Source organism: Salvelinus alpinus, chromosome 5, assembly GCF_045679555.1.
Source record: "Salvelinus alpinus chromosome 5, SLU_Salpinus.1, whole genome shotgun sequence".
Classification (NCBI taxonomy): Eukaryota; Metazoa; Chordata; class Actinopteri; order Salmoniformes; family Salmonidae; genus Salvelinus; species Salvelinus alpinus.
The window spans coordinates 76,984,304-77,011,020 of NC_092090.1; the positions used below are offsets into that span (position 1 = coordinate 76,984,304).

Below are 26,717 nucleotides of genomic sequence, written 5' to 3' on the forward strand. Positions count from 1 at the left end.
TGCTATTTTTGTATAACATACTTTCAGATCACTGAAACTCCACCTGATGTGGTGGAAGTTGTCGAACCAGATCAGAGCACCTTCAAGGATCACCTTCAGGCACAGACTGAGAAGGATGTGGAGGTTTTTGACCAGGTAAAAACTATTGTCCACTGTTAATTTATTTTCTGGCCCTCCAAGAAATATGTAAGAGAACCGCCATCCGTTAAGGTGAATATTAAAATCTCAGATAACTATTTGCATTTGCCTCCTCGCGGTGGGCAGCATCGTCATGCTGTCAACAGTACCAACACTGGCCCGGGGGTTCAAATAGTCAATCTCAAGGCTAACTACTGGGTCACAATGAGTAACCTCTGCTGCCAGGTAGGTACTGTTAAGGTGTATGACTCAAGTGGTTATGACACCATCCCAGAGTTTCTCTCACAACTCACCTCTCTCATCTTTTCCAGGGACCATCCCATACCTCCCTCATCCACCCCACTGACATAAAAAATTACAGACGGGTATCCTTTATTTTCTGTCTGACATTAACAATATTGCATGTCTAGTCAAACATTTAAATTAAATCATTCAATAACTGTATTTTTACATATCAACCTGATCAACCTGCAACCTGTGTGTTTGCTTGTTTACTTCTCTGTCTCTTGCCCTGTTCCCTTTACTTTGCTCTTGTTCTCCAGGACCTCAGGTTTCTGCCTAACACCCAGAAATGGGTGTTAGGCAGAAATGTTGTCATTATCTGCTAAGAAATGTTCTTGCTCTATCATATTGGGCACATAATGTGAGATACACAGATGAACTAAAAACACTAGCATTACAAACAGAGCAGCAGTGCCTGGACTCCACCCACCAGAATTAAGTATTTCAGGCTATTTTTGCTATGTGAGTGTAGAGACAATCTGTGAAAGTAAATTGCCACACCTGTACCAAAACAAATATCTAAGTTTATATATTTCAGTCTTTAATATTGTCAGGTTGGTTTTCACAGCGGTTTCACAAGGTGTTCATTATTGTAAGTTGTAAGGTATCCCTTGATGGTATTTGTTAGTTCAACATTATTCATTGTTGTATCCTAGCACCTACATTATATATTTTCAACCACAAGGGTTTACTAATGAGGTATACATAAAAAAAAAAAATCATAATAGAGGATTACTGAATTAGGCCAGCTTAAAATGAAAACATGCCAGCCAGACAAGCTAGTGTACGGGCGGCAGGTAGCCTAGCGGTTAGGAGAGTTAGGCCAGTAACCTTAAGGTTGCTGGTTTGAATCCGCGTGCTGACTAGGTGAAGAATCTGTCGATGTGCCCTTGAGCAAGGCACTTAACCCTAATTGCTCTGGAAAAGAGCATCTGCTAAATGACTAAAATGTAAGAATCAAATGTATTTGCATATGAATGAATTGGAAATTAGCTGATTTTGTGATCCAAGGTAAGTAATGTGTGTGGGGTGGGGGGGCATCAAAACAATATTTTTTTTGTTTTGATACTGTCACGTTCTGACCTTAGTTTATTTTTATGTCTTTGTGTTAGGTTGGTCAGCGCGTGAGTTTGGGTGGGTAGTCTATGTTTTGTTTTCTATGTTGTTGTATTTCTGTCTGGCCTGATATGGTTCTCAATCAGAGGCAGCTGTTGATCGTTGTCTCTGATTGAGAATCATATTTAGGTAGCCTGTTTTCCCACTATGGGTTGTGGGTGTTTATTTTCTGTCTAGTGTCTGTTCACCTTACAGAACTGTTTTGTATTTCTTATCGTTGTTATTTTGTGTAGTGTTCAGTTTGAAATTAAAATATGACGAACACTTACAACGCTGCATTTTGGTCCTCCTCTCCTTCCACCAACGAGAATCGTTACAGATACCCTGATGCCTGTTTATTCATAAAAGCAGATGATGGTAAATATCATTAATCACAATGGTTAGCCTATAAAAATGAATAGGAAAACAAAAGCTTTTTAATAGGACTACATTTTCCTAATTGGGAACAAATATAACGCGGTGAAAAGTCAATGTATCCTAGTCAATCTATTGTTTGTCAAAGCCAGTCTAAATAAAGGCCTTAATGTGTATCAAATATGTAGGCAATTGTGGGTTAAATCAATGACAAATATAGCTGAAATGTTCAGGCTTTATCATGATCTGTCATAACAGGCTGGGGTGTTTTCGGTTCCGTTTAGACTAAGGTTATGCGTTAGAACGCAACTGCACTGAAATGAATAGCCTGATTTAATGTGATTCTCCTGAGTAATAAAGTGTTTCTGTTAAACTGTTTGGTCTATGGATAGACCGATACTATCTTTTTGGTCTTTTGTGGTAGGTATAGCCTACCACTAATATTCTAAATTACAGAGCATTTAATTCACCATATTTTCCTGTGATGGTGACACTTGCTTTTAATTTTAAAATGAATGTTTTCATAAGCCTATTGGTCCACCAAGAAACCATGTTGATGCTGAGCAAGTCCTTCGATAGGCTAGTAGACTATGCGGGAATAATCGGGGAGGTAATCATTGTTATAGCCTAGATTGCTTTACATAATCTGGACCGTTGTTTTTTCTAAGGCTAAGCAAACAAGGGGTAACATATGCTTTTTACCCATCTCTATAACAAGGGTTAGCCCTATATCCCTCAATTCGAGCCCTGCTTTTAACCATAAGACATCTCCACAGAAATGTATAACCTAAGGATTGCATGGTGACAGTGATTGTGTCTGTTAAACTGGGAACTCTGGAGAAAAAACTATTGAAAATCGTTGATTTTCAGGTCAGAGAAAGATGCCAGTTTCTGAATCTGATGACGTTCAAAACTATTTTTCCCAGTCTGAGCTCTTGCGAGTTTCCAGTTGTCTTGAACACACTGAAGTCGAAAGTCAGAGATTGCCGAATTCCGAGTTCTTTTGAATGTGCCACTAGAGACCTAGGTTACCTCTTATTTCTGAATAGGGCTATCTCAAACAAAGAAGCCCCTGTGGCTGTATTGATGTGAGAAGTAGGCATACAGTAACTACACAGTAATGGTGGCTGGCTGCGATATCAACTAGCCTAATACATTTTTGTATTGAGGTGATAAGCCTATTTTAGCTAAATCGACAAATGAAATTGAATTGATTACTCTGGCAATTAAATATATATTTTTTACAAAATCATGTACATATCGACGTTTGTATGGCGTTCATGGTGAGATCTTTAATAATAAACTAAAAAGACACTTAAACTAACACGTGATGCATAACACATGTTGACGTTTTTAAGGCGTTCATAATAAACTTACAAGCAAACTGACACATGACATGTCAGTGCCACGTTACACGACGTGACCGCTACGTCTACATGACGTGTATGTGTCAAGTGACGTGAACGCGTCGGCAATTTGACGCCTTAGAAAAATTCATGGCGGTATTTTATGGCGCTAGGCAGACGTTAGGTGACTTCGTAAGAGGTATCAGTAGCTTCACGAGGATTAATTATGGGCCTTATCACCCCCCATAAGTCTCTTTGTCATGAGCATTTTCTCTATTGGTTTTCTCAACTCTTGCATCCTCTGTCCTCTCTCACCTTCTTTTTAAAAAAGGTCAAAGGTTATTGACAAGAGGCGGTGAGGAGAGGGAATGTGGACGAAAATGTGCTTGTATGAAATCTACTCCACCCGTGCGTCATCAGGCAAATTATGTTTACAGGGATCTCAAAATAAATGTGTAAAGTGATAAAAACGAGCTAAGTTAGTTGTGCAAAACATTTTATAGATACATTGATAATTGGCATATTGTTTTGAAAGTGTATGCTTTTCTCCTCCGACAAAACAAAAACTAATTCAATGGGGGTGTGGCTGATTTCAAAACTTTTCTGCAGACTCATGTAGGATCACAGGAGGTTGGTGACACCTTAATCGGGGAGGATGGGCTCGTGGTAATGGCTGGAGCGGAATAGGTGGAATGGTATCAAATACGTCATGTATTTGAAAGGTGGCTATCGAGGAGGGAAGGACACTCTTCATTTTGCCTACTAAAGAATTGTTGTCTCCTTGACAACTTATTGGTTTCCAGGTCATGGAGGAGAGCAGACAAAGGAGAGAGTGAAGGACAGACTTTTCTAAATGAGAAAAGGCCCTGGTTACCTTGTCCCAGAATTACCCAGAATGCACCGCATGGCCCACAACTCACGGGCAAAGTATGTAATGGGCGTTAATACAAAAGACAATAATACAAGAAACAACACTTCTATTGCCTCTCCCTCTACGATACGCACTTCCGGGTTGGAGCGAGTAGTTGCATTCCGCTTCGCTCCACAGGTAGTATTACATTTCATTTCATTACAGTACAACAGTTTGATTTGTTTGATCTTAGCTGGCTACATAGCCGTCTTTGTATCCAAGATAATTGTGTAGTCTAGAGTAATTGTCGAGGTTACCTAGCCAGCTACACTTTCAAACAAAGTCAACAACGCAGCCACTGCTAGCTAGCCTATTTCACCAGCCAGCAGTACTATATCATTTTAGTCAATAAGATTTTTTGCAACGTAAGCTTAACTTTCTGAACATTCGAGACGTGTAGTCCACTTGTCATTCCAATCTCCTTTGCATTAGCGTAGCCTCTTCTGTAGCCTGTCAACTATGTGTCTGTCTATCCCTGTTCTCTCCTCTCTGCACAGACCATACAAACGCTTCACACCGCGTGGCCGCTGCTACTCTAACCTGGTGGTACCAGCGCGCACGACCCACGTGGAGTTCCAGGTCTCAGGCAGCCTCTGGAACTGCCGATCTGCGGCCAACAAGGCAGAGTTCATCTCAGCCTATGCTTCCCTCCAGTCCCTCGACTTCTTGGCACTGACGGAAACATGGATTACCAATGATAACACTGCTACTCCTACTGCTCTCTCCTCGTCTGCCCACGTGTTCTCGCACACCCCGAGAGCTTCTGGTCAGCGGGGTGGTGGCACTGGGATCCTCATCTCTCCCAAGTGGACATTTTCTCTTTCTCCCCTGACCCATCTGTCTATCGCCTCCTTTGAATTCCATGCTGTCACAGTTACCAGCCCTTTCAAGCTTAACATCCTTATCATTTATCGCCCTCCAGGTTCCCTTGGAGAGTTCATCAATGAGCTTGACGCCCTGATAAGTTCCTTTCCTGAGGATGGCTCACCTCTCACAGTTCTGGGTGACTTTAACCTCCCCACGTCTACCTTTGACTCATTCCTCTCTGCCTCCTTCTTTCCACTCCTCTCCTCTTTTGACCTCACCCTCTCACCTTCCCCCCCTACTCACAAGGCAGGCAATACGCTTGACCTCATCTTTACTAGATGCTGTTCTTCCACTAATCTCATTGCAACTCCCCTCCAAGTCTCCGACCACTACCTTGTATCCTTTTCCCTCTCGCTCTCATCCAACACTTCCCACACTGCCCCTACTCGGATGGTATCGCGCCGTCCCAACCTTCGCTCTCTCTCCCCCGCTACTCTCTCCTCTTCCATCCTATCATCTCTTCCCTCTGCTCAAACCTTCTCCAACCTATCTCCTGATTCTGCCTCCTCAACCCTCCTCTCCTCCCTTTCTGCATCCTTTGACTCTCTATGTCCCCTATCCTCCAGGCCGGCTCGGTCCTCCCCTCCTGCTCCGTGGCTCGACGACTCATTGCGAGCTCACAGAACAGGGCTCCGGGCAGCCGAGCGGAAATGGAGGAAAACTCGCCTCCCTGCGGACCTGGCATCCTTTCACTCCCTCCTCTCTACATTCTCCTCTTCTGTCTCTGCTGCTAAAGCCAATTTCTACCACTCTAAATTCCAAGCATCTGCCTCTAACCCTAGGAAGCTCTTTGCCACCTTCTCCTCCCTCCTGAATCCTCCTCCCCCTCCTCCCCCCTCCTCCCTCTCTGCGGATGACTTCGTCAACCATTTTGAAAAGAAGGTCGACGACATCCGATCCTCGTTTGCTAAGTCAAACGACACCGCTGGTTCTGCTCACACTGCCCTACCCTGTGCTTTGACCTCTTTCTCCCCTCTCTCTCCAGATGAAATCTCGCGTCTTGTGACGGCCGGCCGCCCAACAACCTGCCCGCTTGACCCTATCCCCTCCTCTCTTCTCCAGACCATTTCCGGAGACCTTCTCCCTTACCTCACCTCGCTCATCAACTCATCCTTGACCGCTGGCTACGTCCCTTCCGTCTTCAAGAGAGCGAGAGTTGCACCCCTTCTGAAAAAACCTACACTCGATCCCTCCGATGTCAATAACTACAGACCAGTATCCCTTCTTTCTTTTCTCTCCAAAACTCTTGAACGTGCCGTCCTTGGCCAGCTCTCCTGCTATCTCTCTCAGAATGACCTTCTTGATCCAAATCAGTCAGGTTTCAAGACTAGTCATTCAACTGAGACTGCTCTTCTCTGTGTCACGGAGGCGCTCCGCACTGCTAAAGCTAACTCTCTCTCCTCTGCTCTCATCCTTCTAGACCTATCGGCTGCCTTTGATACTGTGAACCATCAGATCCTCCTCTCCACCCTCTCCGAGCTGGGCATCTCCGGCAAGGTCCACGCTTGGATTGCGTCCTACCTGACAGGTCGCTCCTACCAGGTGGCGTGGCGAGAATCTGTCTCCGCACCACGTGCTCTCACCACTGGTGTCCCCCAGGGCTCTGTTCTAGGCCCTCTCCTATTCTCGCTATACACCAAGTCACTTGGCTCTGTCATATCCTCACATGGTCTCTCCTATCATTGCTATGCAGACGACACACAATTAATCTTCTCCTTTCCCCCCTCTGATAACCAGGTGGTGAATCGCATCTCTGCATGTCTGGCAGACATATCAGTGTGGATGACGGATCACCACCTCAAGCTGAACCTCGGCAAGACGGAGCTGCTCTTCCTCCCGGGGAAGGACTGCCCGTTCCATGATCTCGCCATCACGGTTGACAACTCCATTGTGTCCTCCTCCCAGAGTGCTAAGAACCTTGGCGTGATCCTGGACAACACCCTGTCGTTCTCAACTAACATCAAGGCGGTGACCCGTTCCTGTAGGTTCATGCTCTACAACATTCGCAGAGTACGACCCTGCCTCACGCAGGAAGCGGCGCAGGTCCTAATCCAGGCACTTGTCATCTCCCGTCTGGATTACTGCAACTCGCTGTTGGCTGGGCTCCCTGCCTGTGCCATTAAACCCCTACATCTCATCCAGAACGCCGCAGCCCGTCTGGTGTTCAACTTTCCCAAGTTCTCTCACGTCACCCCGCTCCTCCGCTCTCTCCACTGGCTTCCAGTTGAAGCTCGCATCCGCTACAAGACCATGGTGCTTGCCTACGGAGCTGTGAGGGGAACGGCACCTCCGTACCTTCAGGCTCTGATCAGGCCCTACACCCAAACAAGGGCACTGCGTTCATCCACCTCTGGCCTGCTCGCCTCCCTACCTCTGAGGAAGTACAGTTCCCGCTCAGCCCAGTCAAAACTGTTCGCTGCTCTGGCACCCCAATGGTGGAACAAACTCCCTCACGACGCCAGGTCAGCGGAGTCAATCACCACCTTCCGGAGACACCTGAAACCCCACCTCTTTAAGGAATACCTAGGATAGGATAAAGTAATCCTTCTAACCCCCCCCCCCCTTAAAAGAGTTAGATGCACTATTGTAAAGTGGTTGTTCCACTGGATATCATAAGGTGAATGCACCAATTTGTAAGTCGCTCTGGATAAGAGCGTCTGCTAAATGACTTAAATGTAATGTAAATGTAATACAGATCAAATAGAGTTGACCTGCTAATTTCTTAAAGTATTTCTAACCTCAACAGCCTTGAGTCTCCAAGAGGAAAAAGTCTAAACGGCATCATTGGGAAGTCCAAACTCGGACGTCACCCTCATTGAAGTTGAAATGTAAAACAGTTAAGGTAAGGGTTAAGGTTTTAGGGTAGAGACATTCCAAGGACGCAAGAAAGCGCTGACCGCGTCCAAGAGTATTCTATGCCCAGTGCGCATGCGGGTGGAGCGCGTCTTCTCATTATGACAGCTAACGTTAGCAAGCGCTGTAACCCGAAAGAGGGAGTTCAGAAACGCTGTGGAATAGACGTATCGAGCTAACGACTTATTGCTTACTGCAATTATTTCACGGTTATAGGGATTCCGTAAACAACTGTTATACTAATCAACTTGTTTGGTAAGTCATTGAATTAGTGTTATAGTTATGTTTGCATGTTTTCCTCGCAGGCCTCCTCCATGCTAGTTTGCACAGATAGCAGGCTAGCTAGTAACGTTAGTAGTTGTTAGCTACTTCTTGATGTTTGAACACGAACGGTCCTCTGTGATTGTACCGGTTTGCCACCGCAACTGGCCTACCACGGCAACATTGGCCTAGGCATTCCCATAAAATTGTCCCACCGTAACTCGATGTTTGGCTAGTACAGTACTACCAACATTTAAGGTTAGCAAACTTACGTTAGATCGCTAACGTTAGTTACCGTAACTAGATAACGTTAGCTAGCTATCGTTGGTGATAGCTAGCGCGTTAGCCATTCTCTCTTCGATGGCTTGATATTTTGTTAGTTTAGGATATAACGTTAATAATTAGATAGCTACCTACCTATCCAATGCTTGCTATCTCACTACTAAGGTTTGCCAGCATCAAGATAGAAAACTAGTTGTTTACAACAACTAACGTTAAGTAGGTGGTACGGTCGAGCTGTTGTAAACAGCTACTATAGCTTGCTATCATAATGCTTGCAAACCTTAGCAGTGAGATGCTAACAAACAAACCAAAAATTCCGCAAGATGTCGACTGTGCTGCAACAGAGTGAACAAGCTAGGGCCTTAACAAATCATAGGACTGGCTAGTTTATAACTACCTCAATGTCAGTTATCATAGATTTTTACATAAGAAATTCTGAAGTGGTCTGTAGTTACTATTTTCCAAGTTAAGGGTGACAAAGAGGGGCTGTTATATGGTTCTGGGCTGCTGGGCAACTGCAGTTTTATCTCTCTAAAGACAGCTGCGTGGCTGGCAAACGGTGGTCACCCCTTTCATTACCCACCCGATCCCCTAGTTAGGTGCACAGTTGAGCCCCACCCACTGCAGGGGCCATGACTGTAGTGCAGTATGATGAACGATAGAAAAAGGCATGTGTGTATCAAGAGGGGCTCAGTCTTTTTTAAAAACAGGATGGTCACTATTTATGTTGATTCAGGGATGCACTTGACATTTTGATTAGGTTCATTGTTTGAGCCAAAACACACATACACCTCAATCCCTGCAAATTAGAAGTGTGCTCCTAGCTTCTTTAATTTATTATTGAGTTATAGTGATCTATCAGAAATTGGATATAATTCTGGTTTCATTGAATCTCAACTGCCTCTGCCCATGCACTACTAGTTGTGTGTGTTCGGCAAGTTCAGAAGTTAGGAAGTTGAATACTCCAGAGGATGAGGATGTTGTGTTGAAGTGCACTGTCAGGCTTTGTCTTCCTTCCAGGCAGCATTTTGAACTACATTTTGCAAAATAAAATTTGTAGCATATGTCAGTAAAGGTGTTGATTTAGGCCTATATCATTTCTCCTTTTCCTATATTTGGACGCTACTCCTTTGCTCCCACCTTTGAACTTGAAGTCTCTAAATATTTCCTGCCAGCACTGCTCTTACCTACAGAATGCCCCCCTTTGGTTATGGTGTTTGTAAGAGGAAGCATTTACTAATTTGTCATCTCTGGGCTCAGATAGCCTAATTTAAGTTTCTAGGCATTTATGACACTACTGCACTGGATTATTCTGAACATGGTTGTGTAAGCAGAAGAGCTAGCCAAGCATCGAAATTACTCTCAAAGTGAAACTACTCACTGAAAACATCAATTGGGCTTGTAATGCCACACAGCATATTCTCCCCCAACATTGCCCCTCTATGGCCAGGGAGACACCAGTGTCAGTGTGATTCCCTCTACCTCTCCATCCCAGAATCAATAATCTGAACATAAACATGCTAAGCCTCCTCAGGGTACAGCAGTTGAGTATATTGTGTGTATGGCACATGTACTGTTAAACAGGGACATGTGCAGGAGGCTTTGCTCAATAATGAAAGTTGTTGTAGGACAGGCCTAGGCCTACTAGATGTGACAGACAACCTCTGTGGGGAACGAGTGAAAGAGTGCTGTATGCCTGAGCTTTTGTGATGTAGCCATTTTTATCAGATCTATGTTCTGACTGAAGTACACTCTCAGCTACCCTGCTCACCCTGGTTTTAATTTCATATTTTTAGTTTCCTAATCATCTAAAACAGAATATCTGACTATCCTATGTTGTCAATTGAATATGGGGAGTGGTGGGCCCAGATTGCTGGAATAGGCTAGGTAGAGTTTTGCTATGTCTCTGGTGTGTGAGCTCATTCTGAGAGGAGGTGATTGTAGGGAGGAGCAGTGTGCACCCCAAGGCATTCCACACAGGAGCTGGTAAATGTCTGCAGTCCAATGGAAGAAGGCCTGACGAGTTTCAAAGGGAGATGCAGCGGCTCAGCAGTGGTGTGGTGGGGACCATAGATTATGGTTTACTGGAGTTGTTAACTTACTCATGCAAACAGTCCTACTTGATCTGATGTGGAGGGGAAGTGAGAAGGGGACTTTGGCTGAGTTTCGAGTGCCTTTAGAAAGCGCATTGTTCTCTTGGCCTGTGTTGTATGTTCAACTGAGGGGATGTTTGGGTTGTGTTCTAAACACCACGACTCTACATCACTGGTTCAGGTGCTGTTATGGTGTTTTGATCAGATGGATGGTGTGCTTCCTTGTTCTGAGCCTAAGGATCATGTACAGAGTAGAGGTCGACCGATTATGATTTTTCAATGCCGATACCAATTATTGGAGGACCAAAAAAAGCCGATTTTAATTTATTAAAAAAAAACATTTTTATTTATTTATTTGTAATAATGACAATTACAACAATACTGAAGGAACACTTATTTTAACTTTAATATAATACATCAATAAAATCAATTTAGCCTCAAATAAATAATGAAACATGTTCAATTTGGTTTAAATAAATCAAAGTGTTGGAGAAGAAAGTAAAAGTGCAATATGTGCCATGTAAGAAAGCTAACGTTTAAGTTCCTTGCTCAGAACATGAGAACATATGAAAGCTGGTAGTTCCTTTTAACATGAGTCTTCAATATTCCCAGGTAAGAAGTTTTAGGTTGTAGGAATTATAGGACTATTTCTCTCTAGATTTGTATTTCATATACCTTTGACTATTGGATGTTCTTATAGGCACTTTAGTATTGCCAGTGTAACAGTATAGCTTCCATCCCTCTCCTCGCTGCTACTTGGGCTCAAACCAGGAACACATCGACAACAACCACCCTCGAAGCAGCATTACCCATGCAGAGCAAGGGGAACGACTACTCCAAGTCTCAGAGCGAGTGACGTTTGAAACGCTATTAGCGCGCACCCCGCTAACTAGCTAGCCATTTCACATCGGTTACACCAGCCTAATCTCGGGAGTTGATAGGCTTGAAGTCATAAACAGCGCAATGCTTGAAGCATTGCGAAGAGCTGCTGGCAAAACGCATGAAAGTGCTCGTAAGCACGAGCCTGCTGGTGCTTACCATCGCTCAGTCAGACTGCTCTATCAAATCATAAACTTAATTATAACATAATAACACACAGAAATACGAGCCTTAGGTCATTAATATGGTCGAATCCGGAAACTTTAATCTCAAAAACAAAACGTTTATTCTTTCAGTGAAATACGGAACCGTTACGTATTTTATCTAACGGGTGGCATCCATAAGTCTAAATATTCCTGTTACATTGCACAACCTTCAATGTTATGTCATAATTACGTAAAATTCAGGCAAATTAGTTCGCGACGAGCCAGGCTGCCCAAACTGTTGCATATGCTCTGACTCTGCGACTAATGAACGCAAGAGAAGTGACACAATTTCACCTGGTTAATATTGCCTGCTAACCTGGATTTCTTTTAGCCTAATATGCAGGTTTAAAAATGTATATTGATTTTAAGAAAGGCATTGATGTTTATGGTTAGGTACATGTTGGAGCAACGACTGTCCTTTTTCGCGAATGCGCACTGCATTGATTATATGCAACGCAGGACACGCTAGATAAACTAGTAATATCATCAACCATGTGTAGTTATAACTAGTGATTATGATTGATTGTTTTTTATAAGATAAGTTTAATGCTAGCTAGCAACTTACCATGGCTTCTTACTGCATTCGCGTAACAGGCGGGCTCCTCGTGAGGCAGGTGGTTAGAGCGTTGGACTAGTTAACCGTAAGGTTGCAAGATTGAATCCCTGAGCTGACAAGGTAAAAATCTGTCGTTCTGCCCCTGAACAAGGCAGTTAACCCACCGTTCCTATGCCGTCATTGAAAATAAGAATGTGTTCTTAACTGACTTGCCTAGTTAAATAAAGGTGGGGGGAAAAAATCGGCGCCCAAAATTACCGATTTCCGATTGTTATGAAAACTTGAAATCGTCCCTAATTAATAGGCCATTTCGATTAATCGGTTGACCTCTAGTACAGAGGGTTGGGGTGGCTTTGGACTGAGAATTCTATTTCTAGCCTACCTGTAGCTACAGTTATTCTGTCTCACACATTCCAACCTGTGCCTTTCCCCACCACCTACAGTGTTTTCTTCTGCTTTCGAGTTCCCCTTTTCCATTACTTAGTCATTGGGTACAGTGCATTCGGGAAGTATTCAGACCCCTTGACTTTTTCCACATTCTGTTACGTTACAGCCTTACTCTAAAATGGATAAAATATTTTTTTCTCATCAATCTACACACACAACCCTATAATGACGAAGCGAAAAATCGAAAAACCTGTTTTTTGCACATTTATTTAAATAGGAATACCTTATTTACATAACTATTCAGACCCTTTGCTATGCGACTTGAAATTGAGCTCAAGTGCGTACTGTTTCCATTGATCGTCCTTGATGTTTCTACAACTTGATTGGAGTCCACCTGTGGTGAATTCAATTGATTGGACATGATTTGGAAAGTCACACACACCTGTCTATATAAGGTCCCACAGTTGTAAAAACCAAGCCATGAGGTCGAAGGAATTGTCCGTAGAGCTCCGATACATGATTGTGTCGAGGCACCGATGTGTGGAAAGGTACCAAATAATTTCTACAGCTTTGAAGCTCCCCATGAACACAGTAGTCTCCATCATTCTTAAATGGAAGAAGTTTGGAACCACCAAGACACTTCCTAGAGATGGCCGCCTGGTCAAACTGAGCAGTCTGGAGAGAAGGGCCTGACCAAGAACACAATGGTCACTCTGACAGAGCTCCAGAGTTCCTCTGTGGAGATGGGAGAACCTTCCAGAAGGTCAACCATCTCTGCAGCACTCCACTAATCAGGCCTTTGTGGTAGTGGCCAGACGGGAGCCACTCCTCAGTAAAAGCCTCATGACTGCCCGAGTTTGCCAAAAGGCACCTAAAGGACTGACCATGAGAAACAAGATTCTCTGGTCTGCTGAAATCAGGATTGAACACTCTGGTCTGAATACCAAGTGTCAAGTCTGGAGGAAATCTGGCACCATCCCTACAGTGAAGCGTGGTGGTGGCAGCAGCATCGTGATGTCGGGTTGATTTTCAGCGGCAGGGTCTAGGAGACTAGTCAGGATCGAGGGAAAGATGAACGGAGCAAAGTACAGAGACATCTTTGATGAAAACCTACTCCAGAGCGTTCAGGACATCAGACTGGGACGACGGTTCACCTTCCAACAGGACAATGACCCTAAGCACGCAGCCAAGACAACACAGTAGTGGCTTTGGGACAAGTCTCTGAATGTCCTTGAGAGGCCCAGCCAGAGCCCGGACTTGAACCCGATCGAACATCCCTGGAAAGACCTGAAAATAGCTGTGCGTCAATGCTCCCCATCCAACCTGACAGAGAAGATCTGCAGAGAAGAATGTGAGAAACTCCCCAAATACAGGTGTGCCCAGCTTGTAGCGTCATTCTCGAGGTTGTAATCGCTGCCAAACGTGCTTCAACAAAGTACTGAGTAAAGGGTCTGAATGCGTATGGAAATGTGATATTACAGATTCTTATTTTGAATACATTTAGATTAAGGCTGTAACGTAACAGTGTGGAAAAAGTCAAGGGTTCTGAATACTTTACAAATGCACTGTAGGTCTACTCAACAAATCTCTAACGCAGAAATGGCTTTACTACCAGTACCAGGCCGCAGTTCCTACAGTACCGCCTGTCTGTCGGCCCTAGGCCTATACCCTTTCTCTTCCCCGCAGGACTATGACAAATGTAGTTATCTCTCGAGTATACGGCACATGCATCATCTCATGGGCAAGTATACTAGTCGTTCAATAATCTATTGATTAACCTTATATACATTTGACAGAATTTGATTTAGCAGAGATCCCACAGTGTTCATGTTTCCAGAAAACTCCACAGTTGCCTGTCCATCATTGGATTTAGCATACTAAAGAAACACAGACTGCCTTGTGTATTACCCATGATGATAACCTTGCTTATTTGACATGTTTTAAAAAATGCTTCTAAGCCTCTACACAATATTTATGCCTCAAACCACATTAATTGATTCTGTTTAATAGTATCAAGCATTTGCACTTGTATGTTACTAGCTAGCAGGCTGTGTCCTCTGATAGCCGTAGCCTTCTGTCTGAGGCAGGGTTCTCTGGGCCGCTTTCACGGGCCTCCCAGCCTTACAATCTTGTCTGTTTTCCTCGGGAGCAGCCATCCACAAAGAGCCTTTTGTGTCATAGAATGCTCCAGGAAATCATTTAAATTTAATGTGTTCTGTCTGGTTTGTGTATTTGTGTGAAGAAAAAGGGATTTGCATATTCTTTTGTGCTGTGAATAATACTACCAGACGCTTGTGTGTGCGAGAGTAGGAGTTTTCAATTCTTTAAAGGCCGTCCCAGTATGGGGCCAGCTGCTGAAGCTGGCTTGAAGCCCTCTTTCCCCCCCACCCCTCTTCTCTCTTTGCTGTCATTCTCAGCCAATGGAAGTAGTGTTTCTACCTTCTCTTGACTACTGACAATCCAATTCCTCTGTCTGTGTGTGAGCTAGGATTCTGCCAGCTATGCACCCACAGGAAATGGGTTCTTTCCTGCTCTTCATCTGAATTCCTCTCAGATATAGAAATGGTACATTGTCCACACTTATAAATTACTCAAACTGCCCTGTATGTTGCTCTGTCCTGAATGTCTAGGACTCATTCTCCCAGTGTGACTGATCCCTCTTCTTTCACTCTTCTGCAGTCCTTTGCCTCTCTGCGTGAGCTGGTAAAGATGAAGCCAGACATCCACACTCTGGCCCATCACCTGAAGCAGGAGCGGCTGTATGTGGCCTCAGAGAAGCAGCTGATCCAGCGGCTCAATGGGGACGTGCTGAAGACTGCTGAGAGGCTGTACCGTGCTGCCTGGATCACCAAGCAGCAGAGGATCAACCTCGACCGGCTCATCCTCACCAGGTCAGCATGGTGCCCCCACAGCTACTGTTACACCAGTGCACTTCATTGACATGGATCCAAGTGTAGAATAGAAACTGTTCTAATAGGAACTCTCAATTAATGGGCAATTTAAATTGTCCTGCCCATTGTCCTGCATTTTAAATTGTACAGCAATGTGTGACCACCGAGTGACCTTTTAATGAACTAGTAATTTAGTAGTCCTGAAGTAGGATTCCACAGTGTTAACTGTCTTATCTTCCTGATGTGATCATCTTGTTTATGGGAGATCCTGCCAAATACAAACATGGTGCATGCCAGACCCAGCTGAGTATTATTTAGTTTAGCAGGTCAAAAGGGAAATTGCAAGGAATAAGAGGAGTCCTGTGGTCAGCAAGAATATCATACAATTACATGTCACTCCAACCACTAATCAACAGCCCATTGTTGCCTAATTCCAGCTCCTGGTTTGTGGAGCCTTCTGCTCTTGTAATTAAATCTCTCTTTCCTACAGTGCTGAGGCTTCCCCGGCCGAATGCTGCCAGCATGCCAAAGTGCTGGAGGACACACAGTTCCTGGATGGTTACAAGACTCTGGGCTTCCAGGAGAGCATCTACGGGGAGTTCCTGGGCCGGGTGCGGGAGAATCCCCGGCTGGTGGCCTCCTGCCTGGTGGCTGGGGAGAGGCTGAACCAGGAGCACACACAGGGGGTCATTTACACTGTTTTCACCTCACTCTATGGCAACTGTATCATGCAGGAGGATGAGAGCTACCTCTTGCAGGTGAGCAGCCCAGACCTCTTCTGATTTATACACTTACACTATAAACATACTAGTCACACACAGCCAATAGTCAGTTGCACTCACAAAGTCCACAGCAGCCACATGTTACTAATACTATTACATATCCCCATAGGCAGTGTGATCAGGCAGTTATTTTCTAACCTCTGCACTGCTAAAACTGATGGTAACAGTGCTGCTGTTTCTATAAATTCCAGGTCCTGCGATACTTGGTGGAGTTTGAGCTAAAGGAGAGCGACAACCCTCGGCGGCTGCTGCGGCGAGGCACGTGCGCCTTCAGCATCCTCTTCAAGCTCTTCTCTGAGGGGCTGTACTCCGCCAAGCTCTTCCTCACCGCCACCCTCCACGAGCCCATCATGCAGCTGCTGGTGGAGGACGAGGACCACCTGGAGACGGACCCCTCCAAGGTGACAGAGCGCTTCACGCCGGCGCAGCAGGAGCGCCTGTTTGGGGAGAAGGGCTCGGAGGGCTACAGGCAGAAGGTGGCGGCTGCTGTGGAGGCCAATGAGGCCAAGCTGGTGACCCTGGTCAACAAGTTCATTGGCTACCTGAAGCAGAACACCTACTGCTTCCCCCACAACCTGCGTTGGATTGTGTCTCAGATGTACAAGACGCTGTCGTGTGTGGAGAGGCTAGAGGTGGGCGAGGTGCGGACCATGTGCACGGACCTGCTCCTCACCTGCTTCATCTGCCCAGCCATAGTCAACCCTGAGCAGTATGGCATAATCTCAGATGCCCCTATCAACGAGGTGGCTCGCTTCAACCTCATGCAGGTCAGTGGAGGAGCCAACAGACTCATACATCCACACTACTCTTATATTGACAGCTTAGAGTACAAATCCTGTTTTAACTGTTAGATTATAAGACAAAATATTGTTACCTTTGTATATATTCTAATCATTATCTTTGTCCTTTAGGTAGGGCAGCTTCTTCAACAGTTGGCAATGGCTGACGGTGATGGAGACCCCAGGAGGAAAAACAGTTTGGCCAAGTTCGATAAGGTAATATCTTCAAACACACATCTTAATATGGAACCAGTTTGCCCATGGGGTAGCTTTTATTACATTCTGAATACATGTTTTGCTTCTTGCCATATTATTGAAGTTGACTGTCTGGTTGTCACCTCAGAGCTGCGTAGCTGCCTTCTTGGATGTGGTAATCGGAGGGAGAGCTGTGGAGACGCCGCCCATGTCCTCCTTGAACCTACTTGAAGGCCTCAGCAGGACTGTGGCGTACATGACACACAGTCAGCTGCTCTGCCTGGTACACTGCTGATCTGACTGTTTCAGTCTGAATGTTATATAGTTAGCCTAGCCTAAGAATTGTATACACCCATGTTTTATACAGGCAACCGTAGAGATTCCTATGTTACAGAACATTTACATGACATGCCCAAACTTGTCAGACCAGAAAGAGACATTTCACACAGGTTGTTGAGAGTGCTGTTATGTTTTAAGGACTGGTCTTACGGTTACAAAATTCTGGTAACTATCCCAGGTTCTCCAGAAATCCTGTTTGTAAAATTCCAGGAATCAGGAGGGAATAAGCAGGAACCCTAACTGGGATGTACCATACTCAAGTATACAAAGTGGTCTCACATATTCTTGGAGTTACAGTACAGTGTCTCCTCCCTTAGCTACCTTTCCTTATAACAGTGTGATAATCAACAATTACTCTAGCTGTATTCTGCACAGTAGCATGTCTCAAGCTCCACTTTTAGGTTCATTGTAAAGCAGAGCCCTGTACTTATCACCTGTGGCATAAGTTCTCCACCAGCTTAGCTATTCATGCATTATTAAAAACATCATAATTAGGTTCCACATAGAGACTAGGATGTGAGAGTATAGTAAATTAATCATATGGTGTTCAGGTGGACTTTGTACGGAGTGTGATGGCAGGGGACCACCTCCGGGAGGAGGAGCACATACTCCTGGAGACCCTAATGGCCAACGTGCCCCAGTCCCGCACAGTGAAGAGCAACAGTCTGGAACTCACCCCCTCCAACACCCCCCAGCTTTCCCCAACCACCACCCCCGCCAACAAGAAGAACAGGAACTTAGGTACCTACCTACCTCAGCTATTGTTACTGTACATGTGCAGCCACTGGCTTTCTGACAGATAGAATTACATACTGCTTAATGATGTACGGTGTTCATCTCCAGTACTTGTCATTCCCATTATAGGATGTCTTTTCAATAGTGTATTTTGCTGTAACTGATGGCACCAGTTGGAGTTCAGTTTGAATCTACACAGAAACCAGCCTTGCTGTATTTATGTACTAACTATAGGTTGTTTCATTCATGGTAATAAATAACCAGGTTGCTGGAGTTGTAATGGCTGCCTTAGAAATCCCCTGTTATGTAGGAAGCTAATGAGGTTCTGGGACTGTTCTACAGGTAATTAGCAGCTTCTAGATTGGAGCTCAATTCCAGAAATGACAACCAATTAAATGACCAAATATAAATGAACCCTTTTTAATTGGTATGGATGGAGAAATGTATACCTTCCTCCATTAGAAATACATTCATTAAATGTGAGGGCACAACATCCTCTGCCATGAAATAAGCCGCTTCAAGCTGCCCTAAAATATGAACCATTGTCAGATTTTATACTGTTGCTACTAAATATTTGCCCTTTATACTCTTTCACCCTCAACCTTCTTCCTTCCTCCTTTGCTGCCTATGAACGATCAGGACAACAGTTAGCAACGTCCTGGGACTCCACAACCACCACCCTGTCTGCACACATTCCATTAGTTACCCCTTTTGGTGGGTAGCCTGGCAGCCCTGTGAGGCTGACTAGAACTAAAGCGTGTGTTTGTACCACTGCCAGTCATGTATCACTGCCAGTCAAAAACATACAGTAACAGCCATGCTTATAGCCATGTAGCTGCAGTCCCACTGCTTCACCACCAGATAGAGCTAGATATGCTCTTGTCCATGTTGTTTTGACCATGCCTGCTTCGCCCTGTGCTTTCGTCTTGTTAACGTCGTTTATACCCGGTTGTCTGCTGAATGTTTTCAGATACATGCTTTTGGCTAAAGAGATATTGAAGTTACTGATGTTGGGATCGTGCATCCCTCTGTTTGAAAGTATTGTACCATAACCATTCTGTTTACATCTGGCCCTTCCTTGGACACTGTTAACAAACATCCAAATGAGCTTCAATGCCATACAACACTCCTTCCGTGGCCTCCAACTGCTCTTAAATGCTAGTAAAACTAAATGCATGCTCTTCAATCGATTGCTGCCCGCCCACCTAGCATCACTTCTCTGGACAGTTCTGACTTACAATATGTGGATAACTACAAATACCTACAGCGAGGGGGAAAAAAGTATTTGATCCCCTGCTGATTTTGTACGTTTGCCCACTGACAAAGTAATGATCAGTCTATAAGTTTAATGGTAGGTTTATTTGAACAGTGAGACAGAATAACAACAAAAAAATCCTGAAAAAAGCATATCAAAAATGTTATAAATTGATTTGCATTTTATTGAGGGAAATAAGTATTTGACCCCTCTGCAAAACATGACTTAGTACTTGGTGCCAACAAGGGTTTTGCCAATCAGAGAGGTCAGACGTTTCTTGTAGTTGGCCACCAGGTTTGCACACATACAACACTCCTTCCGTGGCCTCCAACTGCTCTTAAACGCTAGTAAAACCAAATGCATGCTTTTCAACCGTTCGCTGCCTGCACCCGCACGCCCGATTAGCATCACCACCCTGGACGGTTCCGACCTAGAATATGTGGACATCTATAAGTACCTACAGTGGGGAGAACAAGTATTTGATACACTGCCGATTTTGCAGGTTTTCCTACTTACAAAGCATGTAGAGGTCTGTAATTTTTATCATAGGTACACTTCAACTGTGAGAGATGGAATCTAAAACAAAAATCCAGAAAATCACATTGTATGATTTTTAAGTAATTCATTTGCATTTTATTGCATGACATAAGTATTTGATCACCTACCAACCAGTAAGAATTCCGGCTCTCACAGACCTGTTAGTTTTTCTTTAAGAAGCCCTCCTGTTCTCCACTCATTACCTGTATTAACTGCACCTGTTTGAACTCGTTACCTGTATAAAAGACACCTGTCCACACACTCAATCAAACAGACTCCAACCTCTCCACAATGGCCAAGACCAGAGAGCTGTGTAAGGACATCAGGGATAAAATTGTAGACCTGCACAAGGCTGGGATGGGCTACAGGACAATAGGCAAGCAGCTTGGTGAGAAGGCAACAACTGTTGGCGCAATTATTAGAAAATAGAAGAAAATAGAAGAAGTTCAAGATGATGGTCAATCACCCTCGGTCTGGGGCTCCATGCAAGATCTCACCTCGTGGGGCATCAATGATCATGAGGAAGGTGAGGGATCAGCCCAGAACTACACGGCAGGACCTGGTCAATGACCTGAAGAGAGCTGGGACCACAGTCTCAAAGAAAACCATTAGTAACACACTACGCCGTCATGGATTAAAATCCTGCAGCGCACACAAGGTCCCCCTGCTCAAGCAGGCGCATGTCCAGGCCCGTCTGAAGTTTGCCAATGACCATCTGGATGATCCAGAGGAGGAATGGGAGAAGGTCATGTGGTCTGATGATTCAAAAATAGAGCTTTTTGGTCTAAACTCCACTCGCCGTGTTTGGAGGAAGAAGAAGGATGAGTACAACCCCAAGAACACCATCCCAACCGTGAAGCATGGAGGTGGAAACATCATTCTTTGGGGATGCTTTTCTGCAAAGGGGACAGGACGACTGCACCGTATTGAGGGGAGGATGGATGGGGCCATGTATTGCGAGATCTTAGCCAACAACCTCCTTCCCTCAGTAAGAGCATTGATGATGGGTCGTGGCTGGGTCTTCCAGCATGACAACGACCCGAAACACACAGCCAGGGCAACTAAGGAGTGGCTCCGTAAGAAGTATCTCAAGGTCCTGGAGTGGCCTAGCCAGTCTCCAGACCTGAACCCAATAGAAAATCTTTGGAGGGAGCTGAAAGTCCGTATTGCCCAGCGACAGCCCCGAAACCTGAAGGATCTGGAGAAGGTCTGTATGGAGGAGTGGGCCAAAATCCCTGCTGCAGTGTGTGCAAACCTGGTCAAGAACTACAGGAAACGTATGATCTCTGTAATTGCAAACAAAGGATTCTGTACCAAATATTAAGTTCTGCTTTTCTGATGTATCAAATACTTATGTCATGCAATAAAATGTGAATTAATTACTTAAAAATCATACAATGTGATTTTCTGGATTTTTGTTTTAGATTCCGTCTCTCACAGTTGAAGTGTACCTATGATAAAAATTACAGACCTCTACATGCTTTGTAAGTAGGAAAATCGGCAAAATCGGCAGTGTATCAAATACTTGTTCTCCCCACTGTAGGTGTCTGGCTAGACTGCAAACTCTCCTTCCAGACTCATATCAAACATCTCCAATCCAAAATCAAATCTAGAGTCGGCTTTCTATTTCGCAACAAAGCCTCCTCCACTCACGCCGCCAAACTTACCCTAGTAAAACTGACTATCCTACCGATCCTCGACTTCGGCGATGTCATCTACAAAATAGCTTCCAATACTCTACTCAGCAAACTGGATGCAGTTTATCACAGTGCCATCCGTTTTGTTACTAAAGCACCTTATACGACCCACCACTGCGACCTGTATGCCCTAGTTGGCTGGCCCTCGCTACATGTTCGTCGTCAGACCCACTGGCTCCAGGTCATCTACAAGGCTATGCTAGGTAAAGTGCCGCCTTATCTCAGTTCACTGGTCACGATGGCTACACCCGTAGCACGCGCTCCAGCAGGTGTATCTCACTGATCATCCCTAAAGCCAAAACCTCATTTGGACGCCTTTCCTTCCAGTTCTCTGCTGCCTGCGACTGGAACGAATTGCAAAAATCTCTGAAGTTGGAGACTTTTATCTCCCTCAACAACTTTAAACATCTGCTATCCGAGCAGCTAACCGATCGCTGCAGCTGTACATAGTCCATCGGTATATAGCCCACCCAATTTACCTACCTCACCCCCCATACTGCTTTTATTTATTTACTTTTCTGCTCTTTTGCACACCAGTATCTCTACTTGCACATGATCATCTGATGATTTATCACTCCAGTGTTAATCTGCTAAATTGTAATTATTCGATTTATTGCCTACCTCCTCATGCCTTTTGCACACATTGTATATAGATTCTCTTTTTTTCTACCATGTTATTGACTTGTTTACTCCATGTGTAACTCTGTGTTGTTGTCTGTTCACACTGCTATGCTTTATCTTGGCCAGGTCGCAGTTGCAAATGAGAACTTGTTCTCAACTAGCCTACCTGGTTAAATAAAGGTGAAAAAAATAAATAAAAATAAAACATCTCAGGAGGGATTTTGTCCCACTCCTCTTTGCAGATCTTCTCCAAGTCATTAAGGTTTCGAGGCTGACGTTTGGCAACTCAAACCTTCAGCTCCCTCCACAGATTTCCTATGGGATTAAGGTCTGGAGACTGGCTAGGCCACTCCAGGACCTTAATGTGCTTCTTCTTGAGCCCCTCCTTTGTTGCCTTGGCTGTGTGTTTTGGGTCATTGTCATGCTGGAATACCCATCCACGACCCATTTTCAATGCCCTGGCTGAGGGAAGGAGGTTCTCACCCAAGATTTGACGGTACATGGCCCCGTCCATCGTCCCTTTGATGCGGTGAAGTTGTCCTGTCCCCTTAGCAGAAAAACACCCCCAAAGCATAATGTTTCCACCTCCATGTTTGACGGTGGGGATGGTGTTCTTGGAGTCATAGGCAGCATTCCTCCTCCAAACACAGCGAGTTGAGTTGATGCCAAAGAGCTCAATTTTGGTCTCATCTGACCACAACACTTTCACCCAGTTGTCCTCTGAATCATTCAGATGTTCATTGGCAAACTTCAGACGGGCATGTATATGTGCTTTCTTGAGCGGAGGGACCTTGCGGGCGCTGCAGGATTTCAGTCCTTCACGGCGTAGTGTGTTACCAATTGTTTTCTTGGTGACTATGGTCCCAGCTGCCTTGAGATCATTGACAAGATCCTCCCGTGTAGTTCTGGACTGATTCCTCACCGTTCTCATGATCATTGCAACTCCACGAGGTGAGATCTTGCATGGAGCCCCAGGCCGAGGGAGATTGACAGTTCTTTTGTGTTTCTTCCATTTGCGAATAATCGCACCAACTGTTGTCAGCTTCTCACCAAGCTGCTTGGCGATGGTCTTGTAGCCCATTCCAGCCTTGTGTAGGTCTACAATCTTGTCCCTGACATCATTGGAGAACTATTTGGTCTTGGCCATGGTGGAGAGTTTGGAATCTGATTGCTTCTGTGGACAGGTGTCTATTTATACAGGTAACAAGCTGAGATTAGGAGCACTCCCTTTAAGAGTGTGCTCCTAATCTCATCTCATTACCTGTATAAAAGACACCTGGGAGCCAGAAATCTTTCTGATTGAGAGGGGGTCAAATACTTATTTCTCTCATTAAAATGCAAATCCATTTATAACATTTTTGACATGCGTTTTTCTGTATTTTTTTGTTATTTTGTCTCTCACTTATAGTTATTGTTATAGTTGTCTCTCACCTACCATTAAAATTATAGACTGATCATTTCTTTGTCAGTGGGCAAATGTACAAAATCAGCAGGGGATCAAATATTTTTTTCCCTCACTGTAGGTGTCTGGTTAGACTAAACTCTCCTTCTAGACTCACATTAAGCATCTCCAATCCAAAATTAAATCTAGAATCAGCTTCCTATTTTGCAAACAAATCCTCCTTCACTCATGCTGCCAAACATACCCTCGTAAAACTGACTAGCCCCCAGCACTCTACTCAGACTACATCTAGTTTGCTATCACAGTGCCATCGGTTTTGTCACCAAAGCCCCATATACTACCCTCCACTGCGACCTGTATGCTCTACTTGGCTGTACCTCGCTACATATTCGTCGCCAAACCCACTGGCTCCAGGTCATCTATAAGTCTTTGCTAGGTAAAGCCCCACCTTATTTCAGCTCACTGGTCACCATAGCAACACCCACCCGTAGCACGCGCTCCAGCGGGTATATTTCACTGGTCATCCTCAAAGTCAACATCTACTTCGGCCGCCTTTCCTTCCAGTTCTCTGCTGCCAATGACTTTAACGAATTGCAAAAATCACTGAAGCTGGAGACTTATCTCTCTCTCTAACTGTAAGCATCAGCTGTCAGAGCAGCTCACTGCGCCTGTACACAGCACATCTGTAAATACTGTCTCCAGGTCATCTTTTGTTGCTCTTTTGCACTCCAGTATCTCTGCTTGCACATCATCTGCACATCTATCACTTCAGTGTTAATGCTAAATTCTAATTATTTCCCCACTATGGCTTATTTATTGCCTTACCTCCCTAACCTTACTTAATTTGCACACACTGTACATAGTTTTTAAAAATTGTGTTATTGACTGTTCGTTTGTTTATCACGTGTTGTTTTTGTCACTGTTTTGCTTTATCTTGGCCAGGTCGCAGTTGTAAATGAGAACTTGTTCTCAACTGGCCTACCTGGTTAAGTAAAGATTAAATAAAAAACCATACAGAGCACAATGTAGGAACAGATTGTCATCCTGTAGAAATCCATCAGGTCGGTCATTAGAATGGTATGCATGCCATGTGCAGATTGTGATGAGTGTGGCTGCTTCATTGTATTTGGCATGCACTTGTGATTTGTGAACCTGATTGGATGCAGTCATTGACCTATATTACACTGCACGGGTTATACAGCACAGGTTATCTAAGCAGGGCCTAGCAAAATATTCAGTCTCTATTAGGAGAGATTCATTGATTTAATGATTAAATGTGAGATATTCATGAGTCCAATATTTCTGTTCACTGCAATACTTCTTTCACAATGCAAAACTGAAAGGTTGGGAGCAACTAACAGGTAATCTAACTAGCAAAGCAGTCTGTATGTAGTTGTGTGTAGGTAGGTGAGTCTGTACGTTCGGTTGTTTTATAGATAGTATATTGCCTACTTTTTGCTTTTGTTATAATTGAAACCGATCCCAGTCTTTTGCGCACTCTTGAATTTCTGTTAATGAGTGAATATTACAGAGTAACTCCTTGTCCCCTGCTAACCCTGAATCTCTGTTATTTAGTTAGCCTCATCTCGTCTGTCTTCCTGCTCCCCCAGCAGCCTCCCGCAGTCGCAGCCGTACTGAGCTGGCCCAGCAGGAGGAAGCAGAGGCCAGCTCCATGGAATCCCTGCAGGAGGTGATGCCAGAAGAGGTCCTGGTGATCTCACTAGGAAGCAGCCCGCAGACCATCCCCGGCATGATGTCAGAGAATGAGGTAACTAAGGAGCCTGGATCATGAAGATTAGTTCATTATGGAGATGTGCTCTAATACAGTTCCACACTATAGTGGAAATCAAAGATCAGTTACTTTTATATATACTTTTATGTAACAGATGTATTTGTCATTATTAGAAGCCCATATCAAGAGCCAGAATGGCAGTAACCAGTGCTGTTCTCTCTCAGGTGTTGACCGTGCAGCAGACTGATGGAGCACAAGGGTACACTCCTGTAGACGACACCAAGCACCATTGCAAACCAGACAAAACCCTGCGTTTCTCCCTCTGCAGTGACAACCTGGAGGGTATCTCAGAGGGTCAGTGTGCTAACAGCCCACATGCCCTGCTAACTCAGTTGTTACTACAGCAACACAACAGAATGTGTTCAATGTTTGACCATGGAATTAGGTTTATAATAGATGTTATTACAGTATCTTATCTAAACCACAGTAACTGTTAATGTACCACAAAAAGAGGATTCAGAAGAGGACTTTGTAATCTGATGCATTGTAGTTAGAGATGTCACAATGTAATTGTTTTCTTTGCACAGGTCCGTCCAACCGGTCTAACTCTGTGTCGTCTCTGGACCTGGAGGGAGAGTCTGTGTCAGAGCTGGGAGCTGGGCCATCAGGGAGCAATGGGGTGGAGGCTCTACAACTGCTGGAGCATGAACATGGTGTGTTGTGAGAAATCATCAGCTACACTACCGGTCAAAAGTTTTAGAAACCCTACTCATTCCAGTTTATATATATTTTTTGCTTTGGCTCATGGTAGAGAAATTACCATTCAATTATCTGGCAACAGCTCTGGTAGACATTCCTGCAGTCAGCATGCCAATTGCACTCTCCCTCAACTTGAGAGACATCTGAGGCATTGTTGTGACAAAATTGCACATTTTAGTGGCCTTTTATTGCCCCCAGCACAAGGTGCACCTGTAATGATCATGCTGTTTAATCCGTTTCTTGATATGCCACACCAGTCAGGTGAATGGATTATCTTGGTAAAAGAGAAATGCTCACTAACAGGAATGTGAACAAATTTGAGAGAAATAAGCTTTTTGTGTGTGTGGAACATTTCTGGAGTCTTATTTCAGTTCATGAAACATGGGACCAACACTTCACATGTTGCATTTATATTTTTGTTCAATGTAGTAAGGACCTCTGTGTCTATCTGCAAAAAAAGAAA

At 44.4% G+C, this 26,717-nt stretch overlaps 1 protein-coding gene across 3 annotated transcripts in view; it reads left to right on the plus strand.

Moving 5' to 3' along the window:
• The first annotated feature begins 7,955 nt into the window (after window positions 1-7,955).
• gapvd1 (GTPase activating protein and VPS9 domains 1) overlaps window positions 7,956-26,717 on the plus strand; it is a 35,862-nt gene continuing 17,100 nt past the window's right edge. Inside the window, exons 1-11 of one of the 3 annotated variants that reach the window (XM_071403380.1) lie at window positions 7,956-8,121; window positions 15,210-15,421; window positions 15,912-16,179; window positions 16,395-16,970; window positions 17,115-17,198; window positions 17,326-17,460; window positions 18,068-18,257; window positions 18,891-18,965; window positions 25,374-25,531; window positions 25,720-25,849; window positions 26,083-26,208. In XM_071403380.1, the coding sequence (XP_071259481.1) occupies window positions 15,240-15,421; window positions 15,912-16,179; window positions 16,395-16,970; window positions 17,115-17,198; window positions 17,326-17,460; window positions 18,068-18,257; window positions 18,891-18,965; window positions 25,374-25,531; window positions 25,720-25,849; window positions 26,083-26,208 (1,924 nt within the window). In that variant the 5' untranslated portion in view covers window positions 7,956-8,121; window positions 15,210-15,239. The remainder of the gene's footprint in view (window positions 8,122-15,209; window positions 15,422-15,911; window positions 16,180-16,394; window positions 16,971-17,114; window positions 17,199-17,325; window positions 17,461-18,067; window positions 18,258-18,890; window positions 18,966-25,373; window positions 25,532-25,719; window positions 25,850-26,082; window positions 26,209-26,717) is intronic. The other 2 variants (XM_071403381.1, XM_071403382.1) reach the window with 2 other exon arrangements.